At 34.1% G+C, this 26,290-nt stretch overlaps 1 protein-coding gene across 3 annotated transcripts in view; it reads right to left on the bottom strand.

The window, feature by feature from the left end:
- Positions 1 to 26,290, bottom strand: part of LOC150096843 (acid-sensing ion channel 1A-like) — a 41,959-nt gene that overhangs the window by 11,894 nt on the left and 3,775 nt on the right. For 2 of the 3 annotated variants that reach the window (XM_090408150.1, XM_090408149.1), the window contains exons 2-8: positions 17,012 to 17,302; positions 12,253 to 12,370; positions 9,738 to 9,856; positions 9,354 to 9,475; positions 5,753 to 5,925; positions 5,544 to 5,642; positions 4,269 to 4,374 (exon numbers count right to left, since the gene is read on the bottom strand). In XM_090408150.1, the coding sequence (XP_090264276.1) occupies positions 4,269 to 4,374; positions 5,544 to 5,642; positions 5,753 to 5,925; positions 9,354 to 9,475; positions 9,738 to 9,856; positions 12,253 to 12,370; positions 17,012 to 17,268 (994 nt within the window). In that variant the 5' untranslated portion in view covers positions 17,269 to 17,302. Of the gene's footprint in view, positions 1 to 4,268; positions 4,375 to 5,543; positions 5,643 to 5,752; positions 5,926 to 9,353; positions 9,476 to 9,737; positions 9,857 to 12,252; positions 12,371 to 17,011; positions 17,303 to 19,849; positions 19,924 to 26,290 lie in introns of those variants that run through there. The other variant, XM_090408152.1, reaches the window with a different exon arrangement.

Consider the following 26,290-nt stretch of genomic DNA (forward strand, 5'->3'; position numbering starts at 1 on the left):
TTTAGAGATTGATATAATAAAAATAAATGATGTAGACCTTGGCATTTTGATGCGATAGGAAGGAGTCATGGTAATGTTTCCATAACCTTTCACAACTATTTTCAAGGCTAAAGAATTATTTCATTACAAGATTTGGCGAAAAAGAAACTTGACTTTTTTTTCGCTATTTTTGTTTAAAAATGAAATAAGACTTTAGGACTTTGGTTATGGTTGAACATGATTCTAATAATCGGTCTCTGAAATGTACTAAAATATTTATCTAATAATGTAAAGAGGGATTTATATTACCATCAGTAACAAAATTATTAATAGAATTTCAAGACTGAGAAGAGGATTTTTATTTACAAGAGGAAAAGTGTAAGCTAAAATACAGAGGCCTTTGGCACATATGCAATAGTCGGAAAATCTTAGTAGAGAAAAACTATCTACTATGACATGTTGTGAGCAAGCAGGGGTGCAGATGACTACCTGATTGCAAAAAGAAGAAAGCAGGCTATACGAGAATAAATTGTTAATAACCGTTATGCCAGGACCCGGACAAATGCCTTCGAAACACATAGAACAAAAACGTGTCCATATTTCTTGTCATCAATTAGCCTGCTTACGGTGGGTGAAGACGTTGACCGTTAACAACCTTATCCAAGGTTTTGAGAGAACCAAAGTGAGCGCAGTTGGATGGAACTTTATTGAGTGACTTTGAAATGTGATGAATGTTAGCTTGTTTTATGCAGCGGGACAGAAGCCAGTTGAATAGAATACATTAAATAGATAATAAAGGATTGGTAGAGCCTATGTAGCTCATTCAGTATAGACGAATCACTTTGGTCGGAAAGCCCTGGGCTCGATTCCCCTCAGTGACTTGAGGAAACTTTATCTGCTCCCTTTTGAATAAAGGTGAGTTAGCCGGTCTCATATGGAGGTACGGCGTTTTTCACCCGGAAACTCGGGTTTTTCGTATCCCAGAAGAGACAAGCCCGTGAACACACACACGGATTACAGTCATGAATACGTACCAGCCATATGCTGGTGCCGAGCCTGGATAAAACTGGGGAGTTGGGGAAAGCAATGGTGAACTACCCTGAAAATCTCCCCAGGAATGCTTTATGGGCAATGCCTGCAAAGTCACCTATGGTCGGGAACGTCTGAAAGGGAAAACGAGGAGGAGGAAGGATGGGTATTATATCTCAACACAGGAACATTCTCTTGAATATTGATGGTATCAACCTCACAGTTTACCGCAAACCTATTAATACAGGACGTTATTTACATTTCACTTCCTCCCAACATTTCTCAGAAACTTATTATTGCACACATGCTGAAGAACCATGCCTCTCTCTCCTTATAAACAGATCAACAAGACCTCCAGGAAGAACTATCGCTGTAATCTACCAACCTTACCATGAATGGATTTCCTCGAAGACTCGTCCACAAGATACTTTTCTCTGAACCCAGACAAAGACAACAAGATGATATACGTTATATTTCTACCATCGTCATTTCTTACTTAGGGACAGTTTCCAATAAGATTGCAAGACTCCTTTGACCACATAAAATAAGAGTGGCCTTTAAACCGACCGAAACGATTAGGCAATTCTTAAGATCTCCAAAGGATAGTCATCCTTTCTCCAAATATGCTGGTGTTTACAACATACCCTGCTCGTGAGGCTTGAATTACATCGGCCAACCTTCAAGGAGCCTTGAAAGTAGGCAAAAAGAACACACAAGTGACGTCAACAATAACAGAGAAGAAAAATCGGGGTTAGCTTTACATTTCTTAAGAACGAACCATACCACAGAGTGGGATATAAGCACAATTACGTATACATGGAAGAGGACTTCCGCTCACGAATTTTTAAAGAGGCCACAGCAGTTGCCCGCCGTATACAAAACCTTAACAGGAACCAAAGTCTAATCTTGCCCGTGATCTGGAAGACCTTATTAGATCTCTCAAATCACCAGAACTGAATTACAGTGTCAACTACAGAACGTTCCTAAATAACAACAAGTGATATCAAGCATGCTCTATGCGTGCATTGTACGCGCTCTGTTCTTTGTTTAATATAATTGGAATCGGTTGTTTAAGTTTGTAACAATTTTTTACTTTTTAGTGCCTTTTGTACCCTAAAGATGCCAACAGCCTTAGTTGGTAAAACTAGTTGGTATAACACAGTTGTTTATTATATGCACTTGATCAATATAATCCCATTAAAATCATTCCACATTATTTCTAATATTTGGTTTGAATTTTTTTTATCAATACAGAAGCAATAGCCGAACCAAATAAAGCTAGTGGACACGAACCTGAGACGTTGGGTGAAGGTTGTTCCATGGTATGAAATAAAGTTGGATGGGTTTGTGAGCTGAGCTTATCAGGAGAAGACATTATATCAAGAATATATTGGGAATAGGATCTTGTTTGAGTAGAGGTCAAATATACGACTGTGATAATGAGTGTTTTCTCGTATTTTGGTAAATACAGTAGATGGATTGTCGGTGTTAGGTTTTTGCCGAAGACAAACACTAATTAAGAAAACATTTCTGCCTGCATCTTTATTGGAACTAGGGAGGGGAAGCTAGTTTGAGCTGTGGAGATGATGAAACTTCCATTTGTTAGTTTTCTTACTATTAAAGATATTAGAAACGCCTTCAGTAACTTTTCCCAAACAACAAAGCGTCAATAAGTCCTAGTTTAGATCGTCTGCATCATTGAAAAACTAAGAGCTCGTTTTTCGTAGACATCATAAAAGGTTATCTCAATCACTAATAAAATAGCAACTATATTCCACTTCAAGATGTTCCAGAGCTCAGTCTGTTTCGAAGATTCCGTTTAGTTGGAAAGATATGGGTTCGAATCTCTCTAGAACGTGAAGAATGAATACTGTCTACGAATCTTTAGCATGGATTTTCAAATGAAGGTAACTGGTCTGTTTCGTACCTAGGTAGTGAGATTTGTTGTTCTATCAGAAAATCGGTTTTCAGAAAATCGATTTTTCACCCCACATCCAAACAAATTTAGGAGAATACACTCAATTTACATATAAAAATACATATTTTCAATCATAAGACTAACCACTATATCCTAATTTCTATGGTTAAGAAAATCAAGGTTACTTGCAAGCTATAGCTGTAGCCATAGGTACCTGTAAGGATGGATCCGTCTTCATATTTTTATACACAACTCCGTTTTATATTTGGAACAAAAGCGCTATGAATCTCCAAAAAATATTTAAAATCCACATTGAATTTAGGATCAACAATAATTCTACTGGACAGGAAGAGTATCTGCAATTTGAACCATGCTGCACGAAAACAGTCTTGGGAAACGTAATCTCTGATGTTAGAATTTTCAAAGTATATCGTCACGGCAAAAACGTTGCGAAAGCTTATGCTTTTCAAAGATAATTTCATGATGGTGCATTATTTATCTCAGATCCACTTAAACTCCATGAAGGACTCAATCGCTACAAAAATGGACTCTTCCGTTCAAGGCCACACATTCTAGAAATATCTTAGCCTTATGCAATTTGCAAAGGAATAAAACAATATTGCGTGTTCGATGCTCTGTTCTGTTTGAAATTGCTGGACTTAAATTTTGTATAGAAAGAAAACATTTATTATAAGAGCTGTTATAATGGAACGGTAAGATAGAATCTCTCGTATGGAGTTGACATGGATGATGTAGTAGAATGGATTCATAACCTTAATTGTTTCCGACATAATAAAACTACCAACTCTAAATACTTTCTGTTCCTTACACGTGTTTATGTGCATATGATTTTGTACGTTGTTGCTGTTTAGAAATGCTGCAGAAGCAACTAAGGCTATGTGTTCCGAGTATTATGCTTTTTTATTGAAGTATTCTGCTTGCTGATTTGCTAGATAATAAAAGATACCGATTTTCAGGGGGGAATACCCTTTTAGTATGTATGAGAACCGCTGACTCATCTTCAGTTGAAAACTCATATAGGTGTAATGTATCCCAGATGGGATTGGGACCCAGGACTTTCGAATTAAAGAGCATCATCGATACTGAACTAGCTGAAAAATCTATCTATCGAAAATATTGGTTACTTGACCAGGTAGCATGCAGATGAGTGTATTACATAATTTTTTTTTTTTTATAGTTGCTTCCAATTCATTTCGCACAGTTTCTACTTAGAACCATACATAGCAGTACTAGTTATTAAAAAAAATTTTTTTTTAATATTTTTAGTTACACAGTCTCATTGTCATAAGGTTTCATCTGTTTAAGCTATGGAGTTACTTACCTCTTGGATTGCCACGTTTGTCTGTGTATGGAAAATAGAACTGGTTTAATTTGCACCCTGGCTTATCATCGAAACTTCTCTGTGCCAGACAGTCATAATAACAGTCCTAAAACATCAATAATGAGAAGTGACATAATGAAAGTTTGAATACTCTTTTATATTTGTTTAGAACTTAAAACTGTCGCAAAAACCATACAGTTTATGGTCGGAGTAAATAAAAAAAAAATAATAATAATATTTGAAAATGACAAGGTTTATTATCATACAGAGTATTTACGTATTTATATGAGACATATTTTCTGTACAGTTGAAAGATTCAGTGTAAAATGCAGAGTAATTAATTCTCTATAAATATAATTATACATTTTTTAAACTAATTAAATATTAATCCGCCATATTTACATATGGACTGGCATGAATGTACATGCAATTCACCATGCAATGCCTCACAGTTCGATAGTAATAATATAATCGAATGATTTTATATATATATATATATATATATATATATATACTTTTTCTGCATTTTTCTCTCTCTTTTTTTCAGATTCTCTATTTAATATAGAGATTTTACTTCTCTACAAAAATTCAGTATACAAGTTACTGAACATATTCTCTTTGATATACTTGCTTGTTTGTTTATTTGTTTGGGTAGCATTTATTCTTTCTTCCTCGAAGCTTCTGCAGAGTTCATGTGAGGAAGATAATAGAGGGCGGTAGTTTCGTGGTTTTGTTTCAATATCCTCGCGAGGCAGGTGTAGATTTAACAGTTTATATGTATGTGCTTGGAAACTTATATATATATATATATATATTATATATATATTTGTGCAAGTGGGAAGGTGGATTTTGGATATGACGTGTTTGTGTCTTTGTGATGAGGTTTGAGAAGAGTTTATCTCAAACCTGATCATAATAACATAATAATAATAATAATAATAATAATAATAATAATACTTTTCTGTTGTCAGTGTTGAATGCCACATCTATATAAACCTTAATTCATGGACTTAGGAAGAGTAGAAAAATATCAGAGCCACCAAATTTAATTAATACATTTTACATATTCCAATCGTTTGCTTATTAAAAATAATTAGATAATTAGGTATTTTATGAGATTGCTACGAAATTAAGAATGTGTTTACTCCGATGTATGGCATATGCTAGCCGAGAAATTTTTCCAATATTCAAAAGGAGGAATCAAAGGATATTAAAGTAACCTATATGATTTATGGTATTTAAAACTACAATTGATTTTAAGGCTTTTAAAATTACCTCAAATGTCAGGGGTCCTTCGGGATCTTTCGTGTCTCTCAGAGAAATGTAGTCCTCACAGTTTGTTTCATATGGGGGTGGAAGAAGTTTGCCTTTCGTCTGTTAAAACAGAAATTTATCTCGCAGTGGTGTTAATCAATGGAAATGTAAAACATAGCTTTCAACAAAATGAAACAGAGTATATATTTTCTATCAAAAATCAAACTTACTACGCCAATATAGATGGTGTAACGTTTGCGTGAAGGAAGAAAGTATCTCGTATTAGGATAACCAGGCCTCGAATGTGGAGAATGAACTATAAGATGAACCCCGACTTCGTTATACAAGGTGATATATTCAGTTGGGTAAGTTTCTATAGTTAATCCAAGAAAATTCTGCCTATCTGAAATATCAAAGTATGAAATTAACCTTTGGAAATTGATAATGTATAGAAATAGCCGTTGAAATAATAATGATAATAATTATTATTATTATAGATGCAATCGGTCTTTTGAAGCAAGAATCATCATTTTAGATTAATGGATTTCAATAAAACATTCGTCGAAGTTTTCGGAAACAAAATAAAAATGCCTGCTTCCAAAGGCACTTCAAACTCACTTTCAGAAGAAAAACCATTCTTAAAAATGTTTCTTTTCGTGTAGATTGACTTCGAAACCTATTTTTGTTTTTTTTTTAATATCATTCCCACACAACAGAAGCGGCAATGTCATATAACAAATAAATGCAGTGGGTGATCAGGGATCAAACGTAAAAGTTTGTCGATTGTTAATGCTCTTATTAAAGAGCTGGAGGTTGTAGTCTTTGCTGTATAATTTATAGAAAATGCTGTTCCCCAGAAAGTAGGCAGATGGAATAGAAGATGACGAGGCGCAATGAACAATCTTCCAGTCTATGAGAGAGTGGCTGAAGAGAGTCTGTAAGAGTGGGATTATCAATCAACTGTAGTGCTTCTCTTAATTGCATCAAACGTTTTAGCGGCTTATGTGTGTCAACCAAATATGAGAGCCGGGTAGTAAGATTGGGAGGATTGGAGATTAAACGAGAAAGCAGCTGAACCGAGAAGATAAAAGGTATCTATAATAATAAGACTACCATGTTTACTTGAACATGGTAGTCTTATTAGTGTAAGTAGACGGAGCTGTTTAGCAAGTATTGAAGGAAACGATCGTTGTTACCCACACACGAACCCACTATAGGGATAACAATGATCGTTATTCCTCCCTATAGTTCGTGTCAAGATCAGTGTTTGGTACACTTATCGTAGATGACCTTGAACTTTAAGATGTTTGAATACTGCAAGGTTTTTCGTATGGATAGAATTAGTGGAGATTGCTATGATCAGCAAAATTCTGAATAGGGTTTGAGTTCACACAGAGTAGGCGATTTATATATAAATATATAAGGAAGAGGTTAGGTGAAATAACAGTACCCTGAAGAATACCTGCATTAACAAAATATCTGAACAGTAACCATTTTGCGACTTTGTGTAGTACACAAAGTCGCAAAATGGTGAACGTAGTGAACGACCAGAGAGAAACCGGTCAATCGAATTTTGACTACTGCGCACAGATTTGGTCAACTGGGTTTCTTATGTACCAGGAAGTGGTCGAACGTATTCAGAGACAATTAACCAAGCTGGTGACATATCTGTGGAATACTCCCTACGAGGATAGGTTGATACAAAGTTTAGTTGATAGGCGGAAAAGAGGGAGACATGATACAAAGTTTTAAGATATTAAGGGGGTTTTATAAAATTGCTGCAAGTGAAAATTTTCAATATATAAAAAATAGTGAGAGAACTAGGAGCCATCAGTGGAAGTTGTGGAAACGTGTGGTTAGTACGGGTGTGCAGATCATATTTTTTGTGTGGAGAGTGGCCAGTGAACGGAATAGATTGACAGAATTGGTTGTGAGTTCCCCGACGGTGGATGGATTCGAGAAGAGGTGTGATAAGATTTGTGTTTATGATGGCTGATTTGGGTCTCCCACGATGAGTCTCCGGACTTTATGGAGATGTCGTGAAATAATAATAATAATAATAATAATAATAATAATAATAATAATAATAATAATAATAATAATAATAATAATAATTACAAAGAGAGAAACGAATTCATAAGACGGACTCTGCTGAGAGCCCCGATGCCAGATCCTATCATATATATTCTACACGTGAAATAGAGCAGCACATGTTTCTACAAACTACTCCATGGCACATGCCCAGAGCTTTATCCGACGTAGGCCAAAATATATACTGTGGATCATGTTTGGCGAAATTTATTGGATTGTTCAATAGCTGAAAACGTAAAGCAGAGAAAACGTTGATTTACTTTCTCTATTACTTTGGACAATACTGAGATTAGATCCTACCATCTACCTATGGACCAATAGGTTAAGCATAATGTTTTTCTAATTAAATGTTTATGGGATTGCTTCCATGCGGTAGGATGAATGCCAGTTGAGTATAATATAGCCCATAGACAATAAAGGATAAGTATTAGTTCAAAAGCACACCACTTCCACTTGCGCACAACTGGTTTGAATTCATGAGGATGAGAAGCCTTGTTGGTATGCAGATTCTTCACAATTATTCTGATGTCTTTCTGATGGAAGGTTACAGGAGACATGCGCAAATCTCCAGGGAAAAAAAGGAATGAATTTGCTTCGTAATCTATGTATGAGTTGGATGAGAAGATTGATGCCACGAGCTCAGCCTTATCTTTATGTGATATTGTAATGCTACCATTTATATAAGAAAGAGGTCGAAGACACAGACAAAAATTAATTTCAAGGGGATAGAAGGCCGGACTGCCATCTGCATAGATTTAGGCAACATTAGGCTGTACAGAAAACAATAGATAATTATATGTGCCCGAATACTTCGACAGATTCATATATGTGTGCAACCTTTAGTCTCTACAACATGTTAACTGTTATGGTACAAAAATATTTCAACTGTTGATAAACCAACATAAAAATTACGGAGAATTTTCATCCAGGAGTTTTTGTACCTTTTCATATGGTACAAAATTTCAAAATTAGCATCTGCAAATCAGGATAACTCAAATTGGAAAGAAAATAAATTGGACTGAGATAATTTGTGAGATCTGATAGGTAGCGCTGTACTATCTGTCTATTGTTTTCTAAAATAAACAAAATATTCGAAACGAGCACTACTTGCTTCAAAATTTACAAACGAAGAGGGCTAATTTAAGGCATTTTATCTGATAATGTACTAAAATGGCTACTTCTCATGCCCGATGGAAGGCTAATAATAATAATAATAATAGAAATATCGAGGTGGTAGATTCAGTTCTAAACTGGACTCTTACCATTTTTCAAAGATAATTAAATTTTCCGAAATAGATAAATTAAAAAATAAATAAATTAACACAATTAAATAAACCAATGAGTTAATAAATTCTCAACCTATCAGAAAGAAATCGCCGGAATGCAAAAAGACCATTTACAATTGGAAATATATACAAATCTAATACAGATATAAATATGACTTTGTATAATCGAGGAAGCTAAGAATCCGGATTAGACATCAAAATGAATTTTACTCACTGTTCTTAGACAATATTAAATTTTTTTCCAGATCAGTTGCTATTTTTATAATCACCAGTTTTAGAGTAAGACTCTAAAATTGGTGATATAGTAAGACTAAAACACCAGTTTTAGAGCCTTACTATGTCTTACTACACCTTGGTCTGAAGTATTTTCTTTAATGTAACATTTTAAAAACCATATAATAAATTGGCATTATAAGGGCTTTTAAAAAGTGTCACACAAAACATGATAACTTACTTCGTTTTATTTTGATAGGTTTCTTCTTGGACACTCCAGGGTACCTTCTTGAGAAGATTGTGGCGCACTTCCTAACTGCTCCATACTCGTTAGGTGAAGCCGTTGAATCCGCCCAGTATTTTCTAGAACAAAATAATCTGATTATTAACATCGCAAATTGAACGCAAAAAATGTGATTGTATAAAATTAGATTATTGGCGAATTTTATCGTGCATTTTATATATAGTTTACAAAATAAAATGCGTAAATTTTACCTCTGTTATATATTATTAAATTTCTCAGAGTTACGTGTGGAATTAACCTCGTACAGTATTGAAAGAGCGAAAGTCTTATTTTAAGAATTTCTTTCAGATTAATGTCTTAAGAACTTATTCTAACTAATACCTGCACGCTTCACCTTGTATGTCTTCATCCATAATATAACAATCGAACACAGTTCTGTTAGTCCCATAACCGAAGCGATTCACGGCATCATAAGAGGACACACCATCACTTTTAAATAACTGAAAAAACAAAAACAAAATGTTGAAACAACGATTACTGCAATTTATTAGATAGTTTATAAATTTTGTTCTGATAATTTCGAAACATTAATGTTTCTGTTAAGACGAACAGGTAAGAATATGTGAGTCCAGTACTCCTCACTCTGAAATCTTTATCGATGATTTTTGAATTCATGAATATCCATGAAGAGAATGGTTTTTGCTACCAACATTATCTGGAGTTTCCTCCATAAAAAATGAAAAGAGTGTTCAATATGATTTTGAGAATCCCCCATGCCATCTCCTATCTAGGAGGTTGATTACCATGATATCACTCATGGTTAACTATGGTCTTATGACATGTGATGAGGACCCTATCTCTTCCGCATTTTGTCTAAAGAATTCATGGCTGTAAATCGTGTGTGTGTGTGTGTGTGTGTGTTCTGAGGATGAAAAACTCGAGTTTTAGGGTGAAAAAATCCCTATCGCAGTATGAGGCCGGCTAACTCACCTTTAGTCGAAAAAAAGACCAGATAAAAATTCCTGATGTCAGGAACGAGAATCGAACCCACGTCTCTCCTTCCAAAGTGTTTCATCTATACCGACAGAGCTACTGAGGCTCCGTTTGAGAATACATAACAAAATTCGATAATCATAAAGTATTGGATTGGCTGCTGAGATGTTACCAAGAAACATCCGTCTTTCCCTTAGGTCGATTCATCCTCTAATCCCTAGGTTATGTGGACTCCCTAAGATCCATAAATTAAACTCTCCACTAGGAACAATCGTTGAGGGCATAAACTTCCCTACTTACAACCTTTCCAAACACCTCGCATCCGTTTTAAAAAACATTTGTGGTATTTCCTTTTCTCATGTAAAAATTTCAGCTGATTTTGTCTCCAAAATAAAAGACATAAAACCTAACACATCAGATTTAATGGCAAGTTTCGATATTGTTTCTCTCTTCACGAATGTATCTATGAAAAAGTTCTAAACCTTCTCCAGAAGAAACTATCCTTACTTTCTCACTGTATGAATTCAGGATACTTCAAATACGATAATCGGATTTATAAACGAAACTCTGGTTTAGCTATGGGCAGTCCACTCTCTCCGATTCTTGCTGACATATTTCTTAGGGATTTTGAAGAAAAAGCTATTAATTCCTCGACTCTTAAACCTAAAGTATGGTACCGTTATATTGACGATGTATTTCTCATCTGGGAATACGGTGTCGACAACGTCAACTTTTTTCTGGACCACTACAACAAGTTTCATCAGAAAATCAATTTCACATGTGAACTGGAATCCGACGACTGTCTTCCCTTTCTGGACTTAAAACTTACGAGATGCCCTGAAAATATCAAAATCTCCATTTTTAGAAAACCCACTCACACAGACAGATTTGGTATTATTTCAACCCTGGCACATCAAGCCTGATCTTTACTAACAGAAATTGAAAATGACTCCATTTACTAAAAAGGACTTTTGTCAACAATGGTTTCTCTCTTAAAAAGATTAATAAATTTCTCTCTGTCCACCGCTCAACTGCTTTTGAAGATTCGTCTCCACCAAAATCTTTTATTTCGTTACCATACATCAGCTCTCTTTCTCTCTCTCTCCCTAAAACTAGCCAAAATGCTTCAGAAATTCAACATTAGAACTTACTTCACTACGTTTCCTAAACTTCTCCATACTAAGTAGACCTAAAATGAAGCATCTTCCTACTCAGTATCCAGGAGTCTATAAGATTTTGTGTGATTGTGGCAAACCATACTAGGGCCAGACAGCTAAATCCATCCTTTTACGCATGGAAGAACACAAAAGAGATATTTCCTACAACAGAACCAGAGCCAGCGCTCTCTCTAGCCACGTTCTCTTCTCTATCAACTCGGATGAAGGCCGCCAACACCTCGTAGACTGACCACAAACTTCTAATATCCATGTGTGCTATGATGAACTTGAAAGAAAAATAATTGAATCTAGAGAAATATCGCTTGATTCATCTCATATTAACAAGCCTCAGCTAGAATATCTCTGACGCACACGTTGCCACTGTCCAATACTGGCGCACTCGTGTCAGCTCACGCACGTAGTCAACTTCATTTGGAACTCAAGCACGCATTCCTGTTTTTAAATGTACTTGTGTGTGTTATACTAGATCTGTTAATGTATTTTATCATGTCTCTGTTATTTTGTATTTAATTCTTTGCCTGTGATACCCGAAGAAGTTGAATTTTCAACGAAACTAGTCCTATCTTAACATTCAACTTTTCTTTCTCGGTATAGAGTCATTTAAATTCTTTTTTACATACATTTTCTACCGAGTAAAATTATGAACAATAATATATATATATATATATATGAAACCATAAAATTATATAAACTATTTCTACAAGATCTTATTTCATAATACTTACATGTACATTTTCAGTACTGTTGGTGCAAAACGTGGGATTTTGTCTACAAAAGGTGGTAATGTTTTCGACAACGGAACATTCATTTGGGTTCTCCTCACAATATAACTCTCTGTTAACCCTGAAAAATAAAACTAGAAAACTAAAAATAAAACTATCTGTTATTTGAATTTTTGAAATGCATTTGCTTCTGTTTTATATTAAATGAAAGAAAAACTGCATTCTTATCACCTATACATAGATGGCGAACCTGTGCCACGCGTGCCAGAGGTGGCATGGCCGAGAAGTTTGCTGGCACGTCAACGATTTACAGGTGATATCCTGTATGCTTCAAAATTATTCAACCTTTTTTTTTAATTGTTACAATACGTACAAGTTAAATTTTGTTTTGCAGCAGAGAGTAGCTACGACGATGCGCATGCGATTGGTGAAGTATTAACAAAAGGTCGCGCGACCCAAAGACAAATGAGACCTACAGTTGTTGAGTTGAAATGCTATCTCTTCAACCGAATTCCATAACATCTGAAACTGTCGAACAACATTTACGTAGTAACGTAACTGTCGAAAAACTGCATTCTTATCACCTATACATAGATGGCGAACCTGTGCCACGCGCGCCAGAGGTGGCACATCCGAGAAGTTTGCTGCCACGTCAACGATTTACAGGTGATATCCTGTACGCTTCAAAATTATTCAACCTTTGTTTTTAATTGTTACAATACGTACAAGTTAAATTTTGTTTTTACAGCAGAGAGTAGCTATGACGATGTGCATGCGATTGGTGAAGTATTAACAAAAGGTCGCGCGACCCAAAGACAAATGAGACCTACAATTGTTGAGTTGAGATGCTAATTCTCTTCAACCAAATTCCATAACATCTGAAACTGTCGTAACAAAATTCACTATATAATCTGTAGTTTTAAAACATTCACGACGGGGTCGTTTATCGTTCTGATTTTGTTTTTCTTGCATCTGAAGTATACTGGCTGTTGGGAAGGACGTGTTGTTAACTGCAGGGTGGAGTTACTATCGCCTCGATGTGAACATGTTTAAACATTTTTCGTGTGCGAGTCATATGCAACACTTTCTAATGTATTTTTTCGTAAAGTAAAATCAGGGTTGCCAGTTATACGCCAGGGCGAGTTATTTTCAAGTAAATATGGTAAGCGTTTCGCCGACAAGTTGACATCCTTCTCCTGCTTCCCTTGCTCAGCTAACTTCGATGAGTTATAATGCATAAATATTTTTCTCACTACTGTTTTTTTTCAAGCCAACATAACGAAAATCAATTTAATAATACAATAATACATTTTATATATAAATAAATATTGTAAATAAAATAAAATATTATTTATAAAATTATAAATAATCATTTATAAAATATTATAAATAAATATATATATATATATTATAAATGTATAAATAAATACATAAATGAATTAAGTTATATTATTTTTCTATTAATTTTTCCCCTATTAAAAACTGCCTGGCACGCCAGCAAATCAATTGGTAAATTTTTGGCACCCGCACATAAAAAGGTTCGCCACCACTGAGTAGTCCTATAACAATGGACTCAAAATGCATAGATTATCACAAAACCATATCAAATGTCGAAAAGATCTGTTTATTTTATAAATATCGTTTTCACAAAATATATCAAGTATCGACTAGATGTTGGAAGTGAAATGGGAGCTTTTGGATATTTCTTAACTTTGCTCTGCTAATAGAGATCGTTGGTAAGCATTGAAGGACCTTGACAATATTTTTGTAAAATAAATATATTTTCTCTTTTAAAATTATTATGTTAATAAATTAGCAATGGCTCTTTACAATTAGCATCGCTTAATTGTAAGTATTTAATTTAAGATAATATTTATAATTATTAAAAAAAAAACATTAAATAAAAATTTATTTTTGAAAAAAATATATACAATTGTCGTTTAAAATATCAAAACTACATGAAAGGAAGCGTACCATAAATGCAGGAAAAGTCACTGGCTTCGTAAGGGTACCTGTGCTGTAATATGACTAATGTAAAATTGTTTTGTCTGCGCGGTTAGCCTAGTGGCTGTGCGCTTTGCAACCATCTGCCTGGGGAAGGAGTGTCCTAGTTTCGATTCCCGTGAGGAGCGTAAGGATCTTCCTCAGCCATTGTCAAGTTAGTCGGTCTTGGGCGTGGACAGCAGGGTTTTTTTCAGTTTATCCTGGGGTTTTTCATCCCACAAACAGGCAAACCGGACCCGTGAACATATAGGATACAGCCATCGGATATAGTACGGCAAGGAAGGCAACGGGGAAACCATCCGTATGGATGAAAGGAAACTAATGATCATCATCAAAGTTGTTTGAAATTCATGGAATTATTTTATAGAGGAAACAAATCTTGAGTATTTCATGCTTTCCCCATTTCAAGTAAGCAGTGCATGTACTACTTTAATATTTATTTAAAATATTATCTAAGTATTGTATTCATCTGTCATCTAGCTAATGAATGTTAGATTGTAAAATGTTTTTCATATTTGTCTGTAATTTATTTTTAATGTATTTACTGATTTTCCTATACATATTTAAACCACCCGATAGGTAACACCAGTGATTGTTCAACATTAGCATTTTAGGTAATCATTATATAGATATTTAATTAACCCAATTTACAGGAAAACTATGTCATTACATCTAAAATTAGATACATTCACTAGTTCTACAACCCACTGTTCCACATTATTTTTACGCTAACAGTGTAGAATAAGGTTTCCATAAATAAGGAACAAAGAGAATAATCCGGAAGAAAAAGAGGAAAACATATGAAAGTCAGGAACGTTGTTGCAAAAAAGTGACCCTGAGTAATATGGAATTCAAATGAGTGGCGCTGTTGGCGAGATACAGAAATGAGTCGGCATAAAATCGGGCGTTTTGGGATTGATTTTTATTTCATGTCCGGAATGTGAACAAGACATTTCCTAATAGCAAAATCCTTGGTCATGGCTGCAAGACATTTAACCGATGGATTCTTTGAGGAGAGCCAGATATTTGCATATGAGTCATTCCGAGGGTCACAGACTGTGGAACAATTCCAATACAAACACAGTACAGTAACAAACACCATCCCGGAGATACAGTGGAGGAAAGACAAGGGAGACAACCTCTGTAGGTGACCGATATCTCTGAGTATAATCTAGTTGAAATAGAAGTGTCACCCTGAATTAGCTATGACCTGACCTCATGTCAACTGCAGACACATCAGTATCTGCTTCCACTCTGTGTAGAACGCTTCACGAAGATACTCTGCATACCAGTATCATCACTTAGACACAGTAGAGAAAAATTAAAATGGACCAGGTCCCATATCAACTGGTACTAAGACTAATGAGAATCAGTTGTTTACATACAAGGTATTATTTGATCTACAAAGCAATATCAGGCGTGCTATGATCTGAAGAGAACCAGGGACATTCTCTCAACATTATCATTCCTCTAATATCCGTGAAAGTGAACATTTATGGCGGATGTAGTATGACGGTTTGGGGAGGCATCTCATTTGGTGGACGCACCAAATGAGATGCAAACCAGTGCAAAGGAAATTACTGTGTGTGTGTGTGCTTTCTAGAGGGAACCATGAATACTGCAACTTACAGAGACGTGTTTCTGGACACCTACGTCGGTCGGTCTGTAAGCGAGTATGACTAGAAAGTCATTTATTTTACAAGACGATAATGCTCGTTCTCATCGAGCAAAGCCTTCTACCAATATCTTCAAGAAGAATATCATCTGTACTAATTTGCCTGCTAGGTCTCTTGAACTTAATCCTGTTGAGCATATCTGGGATGCTCTAGGTAGACGTATCTCCCAACTCTCCCCATTTGCCCAAATCTTCAGGGACTTAGGAATGCTTTGCAGTAATGGTTGTTATTATCAACTGGGCTCCTACAAAAAAAAAAAAAAAAAAAAACATTATTATAAGCGCTGTAGTGCTCTGAGGTGTTACCACATTCCTTACTGAGACACTTTGACACTCTCAATGAAACTGTTTATTTACACCTTTTGTGGTATTTCTTTCACATTTCATTTGATATCGTTTTTCACTGAACTCTATAACAAATTCATCATACAATTTTTGAGTTTGCTTACCTTTTCTTTCTGTTTCTTAATTTGTAGAAATCAGTTTATAACTCTTCTTCACTCTATATTTATTATGTCTTCTGGTAGGACTTGGTTCAGCTAATTGCAACGAAATTTGCTGAGGAAACTTATGCAAATTTACTTCTTATATATCTTGAACAAACTCATAAGTTACAATTAAATCTCCTCTGTCTTCTGTTATTTAAATGCTTCGGTCTACAACTAACAACATGGTTTTCATAAACATTCTACAATCCAGGTAAGGAGAAAAACACGGGTTGGAGTATTTTGTAAGATCCTAAATAATATAATCACATCGTTTAGAAAAAAAACGGCAGAACAATTTCAAATAAAATTTCTTTCCTGGAAGCGCTAGTATTCTAATATTGCTATATTAATAACCTAATAGTTCTTTGCGATATAGACCTAGGAGGGGGTATCTTTTTTGTTAAAGTTTATTTTTAATAGCAGTAATCCAGTTCACTGCAATGCGTGTCTTTCTCTCACAGGCTTATATGAGGTGTACATTAAAGATCTTTAGGAAAATACTAGCATTTTAACATAAATGTAATAAATGCATTAATAACGCATGCATTTATTCAAATATAAATATAAATTTATGTACTGGGATATTTTTACTCACTGGTTTGAATTGCAAATTGTAATGGCTGGAACTTCGATCTCATTAACAATTACTTTCCTTCTATCCTCATAACAGGGATACTGCAAATATATAGATAGAAAATCGCTTGTTTGGTATACAAATCCAACCACGCACACTAACAAAACAATCAATTTAAATACTTTACGTATGATATTCTTGGTCGATATAAGCTCAGACACCCCGGTAACTATCGATGTTTTCAGCAAATCACTAGCATACTCTTTCCTGTAACCCATGGCATCAAAAACACTAGATTATGCTGTAGATTATCTGAAACAGTAAACATACGGGTTTTAAGTTTAACAGACAATTTAATACAATGTTATTTATTATCATAAAATAGTTTGTTTAAAAAGCTGAAATGTCTGTTGCATTAGTAGAATAACAGAGGAGTAAACTACCTCGTATGAAGTGAAATAAAATACTTGTAAATCCGAGTGAAACTTCTATTGTACTGGTAACAGGTTTAATCCTTTATAATGAATTAAGTAACTCTTCACGAAGAATCTTCACGACTAATGTAATTTAGTTAGCCAGATTGACATAGTATTTAGCGTAACCTGTTCGCCAACCAACAGTTTATGTTATTTGTGAATATTTTTATGGAATTCTCTGATCCATAGCTTACACATACGAACTTTGGAGGCGAGATTCACAGCATAATAAAAATTTAAATAATCCATTACTCGTAACAATACTTTATTCTGATTTTCAATTTAGTAACACGGCGATAAATATATGATAAAAAATAGTAATTTCTTGCACAAAATGTTATATTTGTCAATAAAAGTACTAAAAACCTCAATACATAGATGCACTCTTATGTATTGATGCACGAATGCTTGTATGAAACCTTTTGTACAAAAGTAAGAGATTATAAACAAGAAACATAACATAATTCTTTGAAACAAGAATTATATTTCTTGTTTCAAAAATTAAAATGGAAACGGCAAATATTATATTTAACTTATTTTTTGTACAAATATCCATACAGAGATACATGAAAATAACAATAAAAGCACAAACCATTAAATGAATTGTTTTGTCTGTCCTCAAAAAATCAGGGCACAAAAAATCTACTACAGATTGCAAAAAATTAACGTCATATTTTAATGTGTTTTATGTAAATATTTGCCTATTCCTACTACTATTAGTCATAAATTGAGTGAAACGAACAATTTTGTTATGTTTTTGAGATATAACGTTTTTTCAAAAAATGCAAAATTTGACCTGATTTCACAGATTTCAAAGCCTATCATTTCACGATTCCACTCGTATTCTCTATATCCAGCATGAATTAGATATTTTGTTTCAAAAAAACTTTCTTACCTGTGCGTATGACAGATTTTAAACTACAAAAAAAAGGAAAATAAATTCAGAAAAATATGTGGATTTAGAGTACCTCAGTGGGTTTAGACGAAGCCCTTTACTAGAAACATGCTTGATTTCGAAACTCGGCTAGGAAGCGAAGAACTTTTATCAGGGCTTTTCGGGTAAAAGTGAGTTAGCCAGTTTAGGGAGTATTAAAACCCCTAATTTCGACGAGAGCATCTATTTATTTTTCTGAACTTATTTTCCTTTTTTTTCTGCAGTAGATTTTTTTGTGCCCACTTCGTCATGTGAAAACAATTTTGCCAACTCTGATAATTGAAAATTGAAAGTGCAAGTGTTATGAAGTAATTTTTATGTGAACCCCAATCATGAAAGATTGCAAACATATAGTACATTTTTAATGTAAAAGAAATAAGGGTTAGCAAATGCAAACTCTCCTCTACAGCTCGAACATGGAAAGTTTTTTATTCACCGAAGTCCTCTAATAAGCAGGCGGTGGTTTTAAAACGGGCGATGAAATTTTCCACCACATAAAAGCAAAACAAAGACGCATGCGCAATTGCCTCTTGGTGTGAGAAAGTGGAGCATATGCAATGAGTCAAATAGTACACAAAAATGTTAGAAGTTTACAAAAAAACAGGATATTCAAAACACAAAATATCCATTTTGTGTTTTAAATATGCTACAAATGGAAAAAACTGTTCTAATGTACAGGATGGATCACAGGGACATGCGTTTTACGAAGGAAAGATGGGGGAAAAATCGAAACTCAGTTGAGCAGCTATTCTATATAGAGTGAATTTTGTTCTTTCTATTTTCTTCTCTTTCAACTTTAATTTTGAGTCTAGAATTATTCAAAGAATTATGGAGTTTAGCGGTTTCCTTTTCTACCATTCCTCCATCATTTCTTTGCAAAATATTATTAGATTTCACTGTTAGTTTCGCTTTTAGTTTGTTTAGCAATTGTAAATACGAACTTATCGGTCTGCTTGGTAGCGTGGTTAGATTATTCATTCTCCAACGTAAAGGCTGTGTGATTATCTGCAGGCAGGAAATGGATTTCATTGCCAAGAGTGAGAACATTTTCTTGCTTATGAGAGGCTTGAAGAAATTCCACAGTTGCAATGTAGCGTTCGTATATTATATAATAAAATTATAAAATTAATTAAAAAATAAATAAATAAAAAATAGGTTGGCCCTCCACGGTAGTAATGAGCAATAGATGTATGTAATAAATAACTCATCGCATTGTGCTTATATTAATAAAGTTCAGAGTTATTCGCATAGAAAAACGTTTTATGTATCCACAGATGCATCAAGAGCTGATTCTGTTTCACTTCCTGGTATTAGCTAATCAGCAGTAAACTGTCGTAATTTACAATGGAAGGCCTTAACGTTATTTAAATAGTGAAGGAATTTTTCCCATACAAATAAATATACACAATTTTCAATTCTGTGTTTCGTTCATAGTTAAAAACGACTTACCCTCATGTTTTGGGCGTGTTGTTGCAACAGGAGCAGCTAACGTTTCCTGCCAGATTCCATGAGATCGAAGCTTCGTCTGAAAAAATGACAACTACAGCACATCGTCAATATATAGATGGTTGAAGTGTTTCCATCCTATTAATAAATTGCTTCATGTATGGCGTGATGTCCTTCCATATACTTGATATGCATTACACTAAATGTATTATTTGCCTTTCTCTTCATTTATTTTTGATCCACATAATTATTTTGCTTTCCTCCGGTCAAATAAAACTCTTTCTCTCTCTCTCACTCTCTCTCTCTCTCTCTCTCTCTCTATCTATCTATCTATCTATATCTATCTATCTCTACTCTTTGGAAACAAATAAATGAATTACCTCATTAGAGTGGATTGGAGTGCCATTTCTAATTACCATGAGTATTACTCTAAATAGGCTTTCATATTTTCATATCCCGTGAGATTACGGACTTGCAAAACACTATACGGAATAACTGTAAACACTATGAAAGAAAAGTCTAATTAAGCAGATTCCCCTCAAAACGATATTATGGATGATGTGAAAGAAATTTACACTCGCTTAAACATTAATTTTGCTGATATTTAAATTAAAATATCTTGTCTGTACGTTTGCACAAAGTCGAAAATGTTTAGGAACACTTCTTTCGAATACCTCTGGCCAACTGCGCTACATCAAGCTTAAATGTCTTTTGAGGTTGATGTTCAGTTTCATGCATTATAGTAGAAGAAGAAATTCTCTATTTTTCTATAAAGAAATAGAACTACTATGTAGTAATAACTAGGTGACGCGTATTTGCGAATGGAGTTTGTGGATTTCTTAAAACGCTGTCAATCAGAGAACTCATAGTACTAAACAATCTAGGTATAATATAACGTAATATATTGACCAAATGATGCAATCCACCAATCAGGCTACCTGCAGATAACATCATGTGGATCAATATATTAAGTTCTATTATATTATATTAATATTATTAGCATTCTCATTTAATAAACCCTACTTCCAAAGGTATTTCACAGATGATGTGAAAAGCCAAAATCTGCCTTTATATGGGGTTTTTCCTCTGATTCTGGTTTTTCATGAAAGAAAAACATCAATTCCCAAGGGAGCTGGTAGGAGAGGACTTGAGGACGAAGAACGTGGATGTGGAGACAGCCCAAGAAGGAGGATATGGAGGAGACTCATCATCAACAGTGACCCCACTTAAGTGGGAGAAGCTGCAGAAGAAGAAGTAATTATAAATTCAAGAATTAGCTTAAAGTTTTCTGTATCTATGACAAAAATTGTTCAACAAACTCTCCCGTATACTTAAAATATAGACCTTTCTTAAAATGGGTGCCTAATCAAATACAATCTATCTTGCACACCATAATCTGTAGATGATTGCCAAAACGGATATCAAACACGTACGATTTTCTGATCAGTGGTAAAAGTTGTGCTTTTTCACGGTGCAAATTCAAGCAATTATATCAAGATTATTGTTATTTAGAAGAGCTCAACCTCTTTTAAAGAGGACAGTGAAATATGTAAGATGCTTCATCTATGATAGGATGTCCGCTGATTTCTTTCCAAGCAGTGTATACTAATTAAATTTTTACTGATTTCTTTGCAGCTATGAGATTATGTATGATTACGCAAGGTGTAGAAACTCACATCTCAATTATGGCATTTTATCGCAGATGCCTCATCGACATGACGTCTTCCCGAGGTTATTGTTATCTAAAAGACATGCATTGAACTATTAATATGCTTGTTTTCTCAATATCCAATGCGAATGAATCACTTAATGCTATTCTCAACTCATCTCCTTAGCGAGAAATGATTTGAGAATAGCATTAAGTGGTTCATTTGAAAGTTCGATTTACTCGGAGGTAAATGAGGTACGGTTAGTCGCTTATGGCCTGCTAAAGTACGAACTGGAAAAGAGAACACTTAGTAATGCTTCAAAATTTTAACTTCATCCAAAATTGAATAAATATTTACTTTCAGCGTTACAAAGTTTCATGTTGTTTAGTGATGTTTCATAGGTATCATTCAAAAATTATTAAATGAAAAAATATCTTTCCATAGAGGTCTATAAATGTTTATTTAATTCAGTGCAATAGTTTTATTCTAAATTATAATATTGACGGTAATACAATAAACTCAGCTTTGCCCACGCTATTTTTAGTTGACGGAGCATATGATTTTTCGTTAAGGTCTCCCTGGCTTTGCTAGTGAGTGACTCTAAGTGATGTCAACTGCGAAATGCGCCAACTACACATAACTGGGTGACTTTATTTTTTTTTTTTTGAGTCAAACGAAAGCGATACATTTGTTTATAGTGAATCTTGTTTAATATCTGTTAGTGATGTTTATCAGAACAGGTTTGAAACTCTTGGGAAAAACTTAGATGTATACTCACTTAAAAGTGAAAAGAGGTCCAAGAATCATCCTAATAATTTCTCTGTTCCTATTTTTGAAAAACACTCCGTTATTGGTTCAAATCCTGTAATTGCATAATACATTTTTGTCGCTGGATTACAATCTTTCTTAATTTTCCTTTCATGCAGGTAAATCTTTTTTTTTTCTATCAAGATTACAATCTTGCTTTTAATTCAGCAAATAGAACTGCATATATGGGAAGGAAAAATATTAGAAGATGCTTCACACTGGAAGAATGAAACCAGACATTTAAAAGAAACAAAAAGCAGAAACAATCTAAAGATGCTATCCCGAAAATAGTTTATATGCAGGAAGCAAAAGAAGGTTGCTTGGATATTACTTTGTTTGACCATGCGAAATAAATTTTAGCTTTTTTAAAAGAAAGATTATTACTGTAGACTTTTTCTTTCCTGTCTGTCTTTTTATTTTGTCAATTTTGCAAGAAAATTCATTTCGTTATAATTTTGCTCATAGGGAGGTGGCAAACAGCTCGGATTTTCATTCTGCAAACATTTAAACCGTCACAACAAACAATGCTGTCGTTGGAGATTTCATTCGTGTTTTAAGTGCATGTTTTGTTTTGTTTTTTTTCTTTATAATGAAAGACAAAGTTTCATTTTATATTTGTAACAGTTCCTGAAAATTCGACCCTGTTACAGCTGAAATTGTTTTCTCTTTTTTTTTTGGTAGTATAATTTTGTATAGTGAAGCCTAATTAACGTAAACAATTATTAATATTTGAACACGTTAATAAATTTCTTGTTTCTTATCCTCCAGTTCCAAACCCATTGAACACTCGAGTTAAACTAAGTGTGATAAAATTACATAAAAAATATGTGGTCTCACCACATATTTTTTATGTAATTCATACATTATTTTTTCATTTCAATCTGATCTTTGGTGTCGTGAAAAATTTGGTCGGACGAACGTTTTTTTTTTTTTTTTGTCTGGAGGTAAATCATTATCACACAATGAAGTAGCAGGTGCACTTACAAAATAATGTTGTGAAAAACAACAAAATAATTATAAGATCTGAATGACCACCTGCTTATGTTGTCCACATTTCGTACGGCGATAGCTATTCTTGCCGACACCTAAAAACAATAGTTTTCATCAAAATTCAACTTTCGATGGATTATGAAAGAATTCATCGAAACATTATCGGTGAATGTTTTCGATCAGTTGCATTTATGACGAATTATCGTGCGATTAGCTGTCGTTCGACTTATTGTTTATTCGATAAATTTCTTTTTCGATGAATTGCCATTCGTTAAATTGTTGTTCGATTAAGTATTTATTCGATGAATTGCTTTTTCGATGAGTTGTCGTTCCATGAATTGTTGTCAAACGGTAAACTGTTTTTCGATAAACAGTTTTCGACGAATTTTCATAGAACCAATTTAAACATGTAGTAAATATTTGCATTAGAATAATGCATGCAGTTCATCAAAGGCACCTGACATATACCAGAGAAGAAATATATGATTACTATTACGAGACACATCCGAGGAATTCAAGGAATCATCGCTATCACGGCCTCTTCTATAGACCACATCAATACGACCACCAAGAAGCTACACACAAGCAATCATAAAATGCACTTTGAGAGAACATTTTACCCTGAGGTTTATTTATTTATTTATTTCATTGTGTTTTGTGGATTAAAGAAATTATAAAATGGAAACTCACGGATCATTATTTCACAGCTATAAAGCTACACAACGCAATACAGTCATTGCAGATATTCTAGATATAAAAAAACAGTAGGAAAAATTATAAAAAGTAGTTAATCAAGAAATAAAATAAATAACTGGGAACAAATTGTTACTGGATTCTAATAGATACCTTATATTCAATCATACTGGAGAAATATATAAGAATGCTTCGAGGAACAAAATAAGCGAAAAACAAGCCGAACGAAATCCTTGGATAACACAAAACAATTTTATAAGTACAAGGAAGGAATGATAAACGGAAACAATTAAAACGACAACCAATTAACGAAATTTAAGAAGCTGAATAGAAAAGGAAATGAAGCTAAGCTAACATTATAACTTAGATAAGAATGTAAAATAAACTACTGTAGAGAAAATTAAGAACAAATCGGTGTAAAACAAACGTGGTCTGTTTAACGAAATGCTTGATTTAACTCCTAATGCCACTGCCTTCGAAATGATAAAAGACGGCCTTATGAAAACGGTTAAATCCTCCCATTCACAAACCGTGATCCCCCCCCCCTTGGCCACATGTAAATTCAACCTTGTGGTTTCCAGTCATAAGTCGATGACACTCTTCTCTTGTGGTAATCAAATTAAAACATGCAAAAGCACCAAATCTATGGCGGCATTAGATAAAAGGATATTAACAACACGCAGTTACCGTTGGCCTAATAGTACTAAAATTATTAAATGCAGTGTTTAAAACTGCCCATATACCCAACAGGCTAAAAACCGCCCTAAAAACTAAAAACTATTAAAATAAGGGAAAACAAATTCAATAACGTACTAGAGACGGATAACAAGACTACCACCTATCTACCAAGTCTTCATATTTCATATGATTACGGAAAATATGCAATAATATAGTTCAAGGTTTTCCAAACTTTTTTTCCATGGCCCGATTATTTTCGTACTCATCTTCTTGATCCACTAAACTTTTTATGGGCAATAGGTAAAATGAAACAGATTTGAATGTTCATAAAGTTTTCATTTATTATTATTATATTAAAGAAGTATTTACTCTTACAAAAATATAAAGAAATTAAACTAAAGTCAAGTAATTTAATGAGTAGTGCGCTGCAGTTGTTTGTTAACTAGAAACTTTGGGTTTGGAGGAAAAGATGATAACTTTATTCTTAAATCGGGTTCGACTTCCAATCAGTTTCTATATTTATTTTTTTTTAGAAAACCAGTATTGAAAAGCTTGTTTCATACTTATAGGTTGTGACAAAAGCATTAGAAATTTTATCGCTTTTTCTGCTAAAACTGGGTATTCCTGACGACAAGACAACCAAAAATCCATCAGTGGTATTGTGTTGAAAATGTCTTTTAGTGCCGAATCACATGACAGTTCAATTATAGATTCAATATCTGAATCAGGCAATTCTATCTCAAGTTACTTATCCATGCTTTGTTGCTGATGATTGGGGAAAAACATTCCTTCAGACTTGTCTGCAGTCCATACGTTCCTTAATAATAGCTGAAATCTCATAAGACATGGAACTCATATTACACTCTTTTTGTAATTCTGTTGGCTTTGTAAAAGATTTGTAATTCCCTGCTTCCACACGATGTAACCACAAATTGAGTTTTTTTTTTGTTGTTGATGCGGCTTCCACCTTCTCTTGCACTTTAAATACAGTTACATTACTACCTTGTAATGTCAGATTTAAATTATTCAAAAAGTCAAAAATGTCACAAGGTAGACAACCTTGATTAACCAATTGACATCATCAAAACTGTCTTTGAATTCAAATATTACATCCCCAGCCGTTAGGGGATGTTGGTCTAAGAACATTAAACCTTCATCCTTCATTTCAATAAGTCTTCTTAAAACATTCCTTCTTGATAGCCATCGCGCCTCGCAGTGTAAAAGAAGATGTTCATGTTTGCTCCCCATTTCTTTGCATAACGCAGAGAATTTCATTCATTGAATTCTTGAATTCAATAAACGAGATTTTATAAAGTTTATAAATTGTACACTCTTGCATAGTTGTATTTAAAAGCAATGGTATTTTTTGATGGCCAATGCTTCTCTGTGAATGCTACAATGCACCCATACACAGTCTGGTGCTACGGCTTTGATCTTCGGAAAAAGTCCAGTACGTGCGCCTGCGACTTCTTAGGCTCCATCACTACTCAGTTCCACACATTTCTTCCATTCAATGCACTTTTCATTGATGTAATTTGCAATAAAATTAATAATTTCTTCAGCTGCTGTTCTTGTTGTCAGAGGTTTACAAAAAAGAAATTCTGTGTGAGTTGTATTGTCACAATCG

The sequence above is a fragment of the Typopeltis vanoorti genome, chromosome 18 (genome assembly GCF_054136105.1).
Source record: "Typopeltis vanoorti isolate ZY-2024b chromosome 18, IOZ_Tvanoo_1.0, whole genome shotgun sequence".
Classification (NCBI taxonomy): domain Eukaryota; kingdom Metazoa; phylum Arthropoda; class Arachnida; order Uropygi; family Thelyphonidae; genus Typopeltis; species Typopeltis vanoorti.